This window comes from Notolepis coatsorum, assembly GCF_963971535.1.
Source record: "Notolepis coatsorum genome assembly, chromosome: 3".
Classification (NCBI taxonomy): domain Eukaryota; kingdom Metazoa; phylum Chordata; class Actinopteri; order Aulopiformes; family Paralepididae; genus Notolepis; species Notolepis coatsorum.
The window spans coordinates 210,849,291-210,860,266 of record NC_140167.1 but is presented as its reverse complement, the minus strand read 5'-3'; the positions used below and the strand labels follow the sequence as shown (position 1 = coordinate 210,860,266).

Genomic DNA, 10,976 nt, shown 5'->3' with positions numbered 1-10,976 from the left:
ACTAAACCCTTCAGAGGGACTACAAGCTGATTATGTGCACAACAGGTGCTGTGCTGCAGGCCGCGAGATGTAGGGCAGCAAGATGAAGAAATAGTTGTTTAAACGAACTGATTAAATGCATTTGTTTTCCACCTCTCAGCCCTGCAGCGAAAATACGCAACAACCCGTGGAAGCGGTGAGTTCTATGATCATTGTTGTCCCACAGTATTCGGAAGTTACTGTACTCTATTATTCGAGGTTGATATTTACTCTGTTTTTATTTTATTTTATTGTATTGTATTTTATAAAGAGCAATAGAGCAGTATGCAAACGCCCATTAATTCTAAATGTGTAATCCAATGCCCTATTTACTGCTGTGGCTTATTTGCATAGACCTTTGGCTTTGCTGTTATGTCGTCGGTCAAGCCCAGTCTCGAAGCCTATGAGTTTGATTATTCACAACAGGGCGTTGTCTGTATTCGCCTAAACCTGAGATAACATCTCATTAGCAAATATACGACCAGTGCCTATATAGTTTTATGGCCATTGCTTGGGTTATAGACTAGTAGTACTGTCTTTTAGCCAGGAGAGGGCGACCACGGGTCAACAACACAAGCGTCCCGCTTATAAAGGTGAGAGACGTGATGACCAATTAAATAAATAAACTCTTGTGGCAAAGTTGGAAATTTGATCGTAGCTCTGGTTGACAATTATTTATGGCGGATGTCTGTGCATGGTGATATGACTCCAAATAATTTGCTACCCCACTTTCTATTATGTGGAATTTGAAATAAGAGGGAATCTTTGTCCTTGTCTTATAATAAGAAATTGATATGAAAAAGAGACATTTATTTATAGATCCCCATATTATATTCAGGTGTCATATAGCAACACAGGGGATAGGGTAATAGGAAGACAATAAATATTGGTCATAACAAATTTGAATATGAATATCAAATAGGAATAAAAGTAAACATTTGACAAAAAGGTGCAGACGGGGGTCTGTATACCCTATCGGTCATAATGATGCCAATAGAAAGCCATTGGTTCCATAATATGTCAATAATTCACAACATTTTATATTTTATATCCAGATAAAGGCATTTTAGATTTTTTTTGTAAACAAATTTAGTTCAGTTTTGCCATTGGCCATATTCATCACACAGCTGCCATTTGCTCTTATGCCATGCATCCAAGGTGGAAGCACTGAAGCAGGGTGGAAGGGAAGTGGGAACCCAACCCGAGCACGACATAATGGCCCCGTAGTCAATTTACTTTGAGAGTTGTGTCAATGACTATATACTTTTTTTGAGAGACCGCCACAGGGGGTCTTGACTATGGGGGCTCAGACTCTAGCTATGGGGGCTGAGCCCCCATTGGCCCCCTCATAATTCGAACACTAGCCCTTTCAGATGATTCCAGGTGGATGGATCCAGATCCTGATCCCATTTTATTGTTAGCATCGTTCAGGCCAACAGGAAGAATAGTCTTTCACCCACTATCGACTAATGGGGAATGGGGATCCATCAAATAAACAGCATGGTGAACTGTCTGCCGTCGATTATTCCATTTGGGATTAACAGCAGAGTCCCTAGATAAGACTAAATTAACCAGACAGACTGCAGATCAGGCAAGCGATACCGGAGTCTCATGGCCAGCACAGAGAGACTCAGAAGGAGCTTCTATCCCCAGGCCATCAGGATGCTCAACGAACAATGACACTATTTAACAACCATCAAATACACCCACAGCACACACATCCACACGCACACACTCACTTTAAATAAACAACTCACTGTAGCACCCACTTTACTCACCTTAGACACTTAACACACTTTATATTTATTGATAAGAGATTTGCACATCTCTCATACCTCATTGCACCTCACCACCACTAGGTGGCACCACAAGCTAAGGTATTGTATATGGTTGTAACTCAGTTACCTTCTCTACTCTGCATTGTGTATACATTGTATATACTGTATTATGTATATTGAAATTTTTTGTTTTGTTTACACTTGTTTACGTACTTGACTTTCAATTTTATACTTATATTATACTTATTTTATACTATCTTTTTATTTTATCTAGCACACTCTCAGGAGCAAAACAGAAAGAAGCATTTCATACAAAAGTATTCTGTGTTTCTGTATGACAACTAATAAAGAAACTTGAAACTTGAACTTGATCCACACCATTTATTAAATCGTCCCATCCCAGCAGTAGAGGATGAGTCAGGTTGTGTCCAGTGCAGTCCAGGAGGAGTATGAGGATGACTTTGAGAAGGACCTGGACTGGCTCATCGGTGAGGAGCAGGTACGTTCTACCACCCGTCTACACCTTACCGCAGGCCGATACATCCTCCATGCCCTGGCCTGCTCAGGGGTGTCGAGTTACCCACGCAGACGGCGCGTATTGTACGCCTCGCTGTCGGTGCGTGAAACCCGCTGACACATATATCCACATACTTTCACTGTGCCTAAGGGAGAGAGCGCGCCATGTTTGCATACATTATTCACAGACACACGCACGCACACGTGGTCAGTCGTCACGTCTAATGACCGCAGGGTGTTGAGGTTTCTCATTCATTTAACCCGAGGAGCTAGAAAATGAAAGACAACTGTGGGGGATAAAGACCTGTCTTCTCATGAGGATATGTGTCTTTGTCCCCTCCCCTTTGTAAACCCCCTTTGTAAACCCCTTTTGTAAACCCCCTTTTAGGGTGTGTGTCCCCCCCTCCTGTATATAAGTGGCCCCCGAGCCGAGGGGTCGGTCTCTTACTTCCTGGTGTCCTAGCTAGTAGCCTGGAGGAGAGCCTTTCAGCCATATCTCTTTCAGTCACTCCTATCCGAGCTCCGGGAGGGTCATCAAAAAGAAGTCGCCTATTCTCAGTCCTTGCCCCACAATGGTGGAATGAACTACCCACCCCAGTTAGGACAGCCGAAACCCGACCAATCTTTCGGCGTCGACTAAAGACGCACTTCTTCAACCATTATCTGACGTTTTTTTTAAAGTTACAAAAAAAAATCTACCCTTAACTAACCTTACTGTCATGCACTTGTCCTAATAAACTAACCTACACTGTAGCACTCAACACTTTGATGAACATTGTTACTCAGCTGATAGACTTGTGCCCTTCCTGCTGACTTGTCGTACAGAACTTGCAAGTCGTTTGGATAAAAGCGTCAGATAAATTACTAAATGTAAATGTCTCTGACTATTTTGTATGTATTGATCACGCCGAGTTAATAAATCGCATTAACCGGATCCATTGGACTGAGTAAGTTATTACATGTTGTTCCCCACACCACTCTGCTGTGTCCAGGGCCCAGACTACGATGACGTAATAGAGGCCGAAATCGATAAAGAGTTGGAGGAGGAGGAGGAGGAGGAGGAGGAGGAGGAGCGGCGAGGGAGGAAAGGCAAGAAAAGCCGAAAGGAGGGGAAGCGAGGGAGCGACGGGGAGGAGGAGGAGGGAGAGGCGGAGGAGGAGAGGTGGCCGTCGCCCATGGAGCCGCTGGAGTGCGACTCGGACAACCGGGACAGCCCGCCGTCGTGTAAGTCGCCGTCGCCGTCGTCCGTGACCCCGCCCCCTCCCGCGCCGCCGGACGACGAGCAGCCGGACGAGGAGAAGAAGTACATCCTGGAGAAGATCGAGCGGGCCAACCGGGCGCTGCAGGACCAGGAGGCTCCCGACCTGACGCGGCGGCGGCGGCTGCACTTCAAAGACACGCTGGTGGACCTGGTGGTGCCGCCGTACGAACAGGACGGGGCCGGCCGCAACCAGGAGACCGCCGGTATGGTCAACGACAATTAACACTATGTAACAAACCATCAAACACACCCACACGTACACACAGCACACACGTACACACTCACTTTAGATGGACAACCCACTGTAGCACCCACTTTACACACTTTAGACACTAACACACTTTTTTTTTTATCCACTTTTTCTCCCATTTTTCCATATTTTCTCCCATCCCAATTTCGTATCATCCAATTCAACCCTCCCCTGTCACGGACGCTGTTTCTTGCCTCCCACAAGCCGGCTTCAATGTGGACTAAGTCATACATAGCACAAGTCCCCTCCGGTACTTGAGGTAACAGCCGTCGCATCTTTTCACCTGCGCAGCTCGATCTCTCAGTGGCGAGGAGTAATGCGTGGGAGGCTCACGCTGCCCCCGACACTTCCTGATTCTACTGCGCAGGCGCACCAACCGACATGTAGGAGTCGCTGTCCACAACGCCCGATCCCCACCCATCAGTTTCCCACCCCCTAATACGGCCAATGTGTATTAGTATGAACGACCAGCTAAACTGAAAGCAATGTGGAGCGCTGGGCTCGAACAGGCAAGCCCAGCGTCTCCGCATTCGTGGTGAGCGCCTTGCCCACTACGCCACGTAGCCGCCCGACACTAACACACTTTATATTTATATATTATATTATTGGCAACTCATTGCACATAGCCAAGCCTCGCACCTTACCTTACCACCACAAGGTGGCACCACATGCTACCGCATCCCATTGACCTCATCCCATTTATATTGTACTGTAACTACTCTGCATTGTATATTGTACATATGTATATTGAACATTTTTGTCTTGTTTACACTTGTTTAAGTACTTGACTTTCTTTATACTTATTATACTTTTTATAATTATCAATTTTTTACCTAGCACAGTCTCTCAGGAGCAAAACAGAAAGAAGCATTTCATACAAAAGTATCCTGTATTTCTGTACGACGACTAATAAAGAAACTTGATCTTGAAACTTGGTGCCACAGGCAGAGCCAAAGAGGAGGTGACGGAGAGCGAGGTGTCGGGGAGACTGTCTGAGCTGAAGATCTCCCCCCGGGAGGAGAGCGGAGGAGGAGGAGGCAGGGCCGCAGCCGGGAGTGGGGAGAGCAGCCCGACCGGACAGGGCGGAAAGGAGGGCAGAGTCCTGGTGGAGAAAGATGGCAAGTTTGACCTCGTCAGCCTGAAGGAGGTGGAGAGTCAGGGTCTCCTCCCCCCTCTAGCCTCCAGCCACGGCGACGTCTCCCGCGCCTCCCCTCGTACCCCGGAGCCGCCCACTCTGACCCCCGGCAGCAGGATCCCCGTCTCCCCGACCTCCCCTCGTACCCCGGAGCCGCCCACTCTGACCCCCGGCGGCAGGATCCCCGTCTCCCCGACCTCCCCTCGTACCCAGGAGCCGCCCACTCTGACCCCCAGCAGCAGGATCCCCGTCTCCCCGACCTCCCCTCACGCCATCATCGCTAGCTCCTCCTCGGTCCAGGGCGTCGAGCACCGCCACCACGCCCCCAGGCCGCCGGCCCAGCCCAGGAGCAGGCCCAACTCGGCCAGCCACGGGAGCCAAAGCGGGAGCCAGAGGAGGGGGTCCAAGCGTAGGGTGCGGTCGGCCGCGGGCACCCCCTGCCAGGCCACCTACACCCTCTCCCCGCAGCAGAAGGAGCTGCTGCAGAAGGTCCAGGAGAAGAGGGAGAGGCTGTCCAGAGAGGTAGGAACACCAGTAGGGAGAGGCTGTCCAGAGAGGTAGGAACACCAGTAGAGAGAGGCTGTCCAGAGAGGTAGGAACACCAGTAGGGAGAGGCTGTCCAGAGAGGTAGGAACACCAGTAGAGAGAGGCTGTCCAGAGAGGTAGGAACACCAGTAGAGAGAGGCTGTCCAGAGAGGTAGGAACACCAGTAGAGAGAGGCTGTCCAGAGAGGTAGGAACACCAGTAGTGAGAGGCTGTCCAGAGAGGTAGGAACACCAGTAGAGAGAGGCTGTCCAGAGAGGTAGGAACACCAGTAGAGAGAGGCTGTCCAGAGAGGTAGGAACACCAGTAGTGAGAGGCTGTCCAGAGAGGTAGGAACACCAGTAGAGAGAGGCTGTCCAGAGAGGTAGGAACACCAGTAGTGAGAGGCTGTCCAGAGAGGTAGGAACACCAGTAGAGAGAGGCTGTCCAGAGAGGTAGGAACACCAGTAGTGAGAGGCTGTCCAGAGAGGTAGGAACACCAGTAGAGAGAGGCTGTCCAGAGAGGTAGGAACACCAGTAGAGAGAGGCTGTCCAGAGAGGTAGGAACACCAGTAGTGAGAGGCTGTCCAGAGAGGTAGGAACACCAGTAGTGAGAGGCTGTCCAGAGAGGTAGGAACACCAGTAGAGAGAGGCTGTCCAGAGAGGTAGGAACACCAGTAGAGAGAGGCTGTCCAGAGAGGTAGGAACACCAGTAGAGAGAGGCTGTCCAGAGAGGTAGGAACACCAGTAGGGAGAGGCTGTCCAGAGAGGTAGGAACACCAGTAGTGAGAGGCTGTCCAGAGAGGTAGGAACACCAGTAGAGAGAGGCTGTCCAGAGAGGTAGGAACACCAGTAGTGAGAGGCTGTCCAGAGAGGTAGGAACACCAGTAGAGAGAGGCTGTCCAGAGAGGTAGGAACACCAGTAGAGAGAGGCTGTCCAGAGAGGTAGGAACACCAGTAGAGAGAGGCTGTCCAGAGAGGTAGGAACACCAGTAGAGAGAGGCTGTCCAGAGAGGTAGGAACACCAGTAGAGAGAGGCTGTCCAGAGAGGTAGGAACACCAGTAGAGTTCAAGTTCAAGTTCAAGTTCTTTAATAGTTGTCATACAGAAGTACAGAATACTTTCATACAAAATGCTTCTTACTGTTACGCTCCAGAGACTGTGCTAGACAAGATAGTATCAAATAACATAATAACATAATATAGCATGAATTTAGAAGAAGAATGAGGTCACAGTTGTTCGGTATAGACATATGTACAATGTTCTGAGTTACCATATAATATACAATACACAATACTATGCAGTGTACTAATGTACAGTACTATCTAGTGCAAAGCAGAAATGGGATGAGGTACAATTTTAGGTACAATTTACAGTAAGGTGTACGAGTTGTAGTGCAATCCTTCATCCATAAATATAAAGTGTGGGGAGTGGGTGCTACAGTGTGTTTGTTTAAAGTGGGTGTGTGCTATAAAGTGTGTGTAGTGGGTGCTACAGTGTGTTTGTTTAAAGTGAGTGTGTGCGTGTGGATGTGTGTGCTATGTGTGTTTGGTGGTTGTTGTTGTGTAGTGTTCATTCATTGTTCGTTTAGCAGCCTGATGGCCTGGGGATAGAAGCTACTTCTGAGTCTTTCTGTGCTCGCCTTGAGACTCCTGTGTCGCTTGCCTGACGGCAGCAGTTCAAAGAGGCAGTTGTTCGGGTGGCTCGAGTCCTTAATAATTCTCTTAGCCTTCCCCTTGCAACGCTTGTTGTAAATGTTCTGGAGGGTGGGGAGCCCCCCTCCAATTGTGCGTTCGGCTGAGGCTGAGAGAGGCTGTCCAGAGAGGTAGGAACACCAGTAGAGAGAGGCTGTCCAGAGAGGTAGGAACACCAGTAGAGAGAGGCTGTCCAGAGAGGTAGGAACACCAGTAGAGAGAGGCTGTCCAGAGAGGTAGGAACACCAGTAGAGAGAGGCTGTCCAGAGAGGTAGGAACACCAGTAGTGAGAGGCTGTCCAGAGAGGTAGGAACACCAGTAGAGAGAGGCTGTCCAGAGAGGTAGGAACACCAGTAGTGAGAGGCTGTCCAGAGAGGTAGGAACACCAGTAGTGAGAGGCTGTCCAGAGAGGTAGGAACACCAGTAGAGAGAGGCTGTCCAGAGAGGTAGGAACACCAGTAGAGAGAGGCTGTCCAGAGAGGTAGGAACACCAGTAGTGAGAGGCTGTCCAGAGAGGTAGGAACACCAGTAGTGAGAGGCTGTCCAGAGAGGTAGGAACACCAGTAGAGAGAGGCTGTCCAGAGAGGTAGGAACACCAGTAGAGAGAGGCTGTCCAGAGAGGTAGGAACACCAGTAGAGAGAGGCTGTCCAGAGAGGTAGTGTTGTGGAAAGGTTGTTTAACACAGCAGGAGACGATATTTCCAATTGTAACAAATAGGTAATTTATTTAAGAAAAGAAGTTCTTTTAACAGCAAGAGCTATGGGTCAAAGAAGATCACCACGGCTTGAACAAAAAACACTCTCCCCTGGATCCCTTTGCCTGTCCCTAAATCCCCTCTCAGTCCTGCCCCCCCATGACAGATATGATGACGTATCACATCATGTCAGATCTGACATGACGTACATTAAGATGATACGTAGATTTAACATCGGAGAGAGAGAACATGAAGAGAGATAAGCAAGATATGATATCCACACACGATATGATGTAGAGAGTGAGATGTGTGTGTGTGTGTGTGTATGTGTGTGTGTGTCTGTGTGTGCGTGCGTCTGCGTACAGACGTATGTGTATTGTATGTGTGTATTGTGTATGTGCGTGTCCGTGTGTCTGTGTGTGTGTGCTGTGCCTGTGTCTGTGTGTGTGTGCTGTGTATGTATGAAAGAGAGAAAAGAACAAGATAAGATTACCAGCACACAATGTGCCGTACTGAAATGTCCCTCTGTCCAAGTTGTTTTAAGAACGTCAGCCAGACGTCTTTCAGCACTGCTAGTTGACCTATATTAAACTAGTCCACCTCATACACATTTTCCCCAACATTCCCCCATTTGGGGCTATCCCTAGTCCCACCCAAATCATATAACCAAGAAAATGTGAACGTCTAACTAAACAAGAAACCTTACTTCATTCACTGGACCCCTAACGGACCAACAAAGGCTGACTACCGTTCTCACAATAAACACAAAACCGCTCAAAACAAGAGTAATAATAAAACATCAAAAAAAAATACCCCAATTTATAATCCTAACCTGACAGACAAATCCCCCCAACCTCCACCGCTTACCAAATGAGCCACAGTTCCGGCCGGAAACCGCGACTCTCATCAGGGAAAGGAGAAGTTGACCGTCAGAACTAAACATAGAACATCCCTCCCAAAAAAAATGACATTGTCTCTTCCATAACATTGAGTCCCAGTGTCCATCGCTCAGCCCCCCTTCCATGCCCACGCCATAGTCTCCTCACCGTATTGCCAAAAGTCACATTTTGCCAATACAGCAACCACCACGCCACACCTCCAGTCCTCGTAGAAGCATGTCCCCATGCCTGGACGGGAGGCGCTGGTACCGACCTCACCACGTGTCCCCCCATCTTTGACGGGAGGTGCCCATCTTGCCCACTGCGTTAGCCCCCCCCTTTGTCCCTCCAGTCCCCAGAACCGATCCCCCGACCACTTCTTCTCAATGCTTCCTCAGGCTCAGAACCGACACTCTGCCGATGCCCCTTCCCATTCCGGTTTGACCAGGACCACAAGTAAAATAAACAAAAAATAATAAAAAAATTAAAAACAATGCAATGATTTTCAATGGTTGCAATCTCTATGCCGAAGGATCATTAGAAAATCAGACTAAAATTCCTAGTTAAAGGAATACCCGTCACTCTTAAAGGAAAGAACCAACAAAAAGAAAATGTCCCTACCTCACCATACCCCTAATCCTCTATCCCCTCGTCTCCCTCTAAGGCAGCATAAAGCTGAGGATATGGCCCGATTTGTGGCTCAATCTCTTTCTGTCCCACCATCAGCATTTGGCTCGTTACGTGTGAAGTTACCAGCCTACCCAAGAGAGGCATACCACAACAGAAACGGAGAACCAATATCAACCCTGCCACCCCGATGGATATCCCCGTCTGCATCACTATGCTTCCCCACTGTCCCAATCTTTCCAACACCCCACTCCCCCACCATTCTTCATTCCGGCCAGAATTCCCCCTCAACTCCTCCCTCAAATCCTTCAGCTTAGCCATGGCCTCGGAGAACTTTCCCCCTGGCCCCACATTCGTCGGAATGAATGTGCAGCAGTACTGTCCAAACATGGAACAGACTCCACCCTTCTCCGCCATTAACCAGTTCAGAGCCTGTCTATTCTGCCACGCCACCGTACTGGTCGCGTGCATCTGGTCCCCCATTGCATCCAACGCCTCCTCGGTGTAATTGAGATACCGCTGCTGATTGTAAAACAAATAGTTGATCCACCCGGTGTTCTTATTGACCGATATCCATGGCAGAATAGACTCAAACCCTGCCGCAATCTCATTCTTAGCCATGAACTCGGCTGGAATGCCCCTTGGCCGTCCTATGCTGTCCAGATACACCCTTGGGTCTGCCTTGTAGCTACGCTTCGTTCGAGAGATAGGAGACTCAGAAGGTCCTTCCGTCACTGATAATGGTAGGACCACCATTGGCATGATCGCCTGAACCCGGGCACATCTACCTGACCAATCTAAAGGAAGTGTATTCCTCAACCTCCTACCGCCGCAGAGCCAGTATTGGTCCGCCAGTGCCATATCCTGGACATGAAAAGGGCAAGCTACAGGCCGTGGGTTGGTATCCACTCCCTTTAACACGGGTTGGTATCCACTCCCTTTAACACGACCCCGTGTCCACACTTTCCTTCTTTCGTACAGTTAGTCGTGATGCTCCAAATAGTAGTGCACCGCCCCTCTGCCACCTCCCCTACATCCCGGGTCCCCTCCTTTTGCAAGCACTCGAAATCCTTGGTCAGCCATAGTTTGACACCTCTGGGTATTGGCAACCCCGTCGCTACCCCCTGCACACGTACATCCAATTTCCTACACCGTTCCCGCATAGTGACATCCTTGAAATCCGTGACGTTTCCTGCCGCCTTAAAACGACTAGAGCCGAGAAACCCCAAACACTCTGCCTCGCACCAAGGGCGACTATTATGGGGCCCCTCCCATGCCTCTGCGTCCCTGTCACACTGAGCCCAACTGAACTTCGTGCCCTTCACCAGCAGCCTATCCGGACGTGCCTTGGAGCAGACATAACAATCCTCTATCTGATTCTGCGCGCTCGTGTACTGGACCCACTTAAACCACTCATTCCCTAAAGCCGCCCTATACATCGGGTCAGCCTCCGGGTCTTCCTCGTCATAGTCATAGTCGCCCCCATCTTGTTCCCCGGAAGGAAGCAAACCCCTCAACCTGGCCCAGAGTGAGCCCACTGAGTCCCTCAACGTTCCGGCTGTCCTCTGGAACATATCCTGTCCCCCCACCTCTTCCGACTCA

General features: G+C 49.3%; 1 protein-coding gene across 2 annotated transcripts in view; it reads left to right on the top strand.

Annotated features, from left to right (window-relative positions):
• The first annotated feature begins 35 nt into the window (after nt 1-35).
• The window catches only part of ccdc181 (coiled-coil domain containing 181), a 26,363-nt gene continuing 15,422 nt past the window's right edge, over nt 36-10,976 (top strand). For both annotated transcript variants that reach the window (XM_084309778.1, XM_084309777.1), the window contains exons 1-4: nt 36-175; nt 2,203-2,295; nt 3,305-3,776; nt 4,768-5,480. In XM_084309778.1, coding sequence (XP_084165904.1) covers nt 2,209-2,295; nt 3,305-3,776; nt 4,768-5,480 — 1,272 coding nt within the window. In that variant the 5' untranslated portion in view covers nt 36-175; nt 2,203-2,208. The remainder of the gene's footprint in view (nt 176-2,202; nt 2,296-3,304; nt 3,777-4,767; nt 5,481-10,976) is intronic.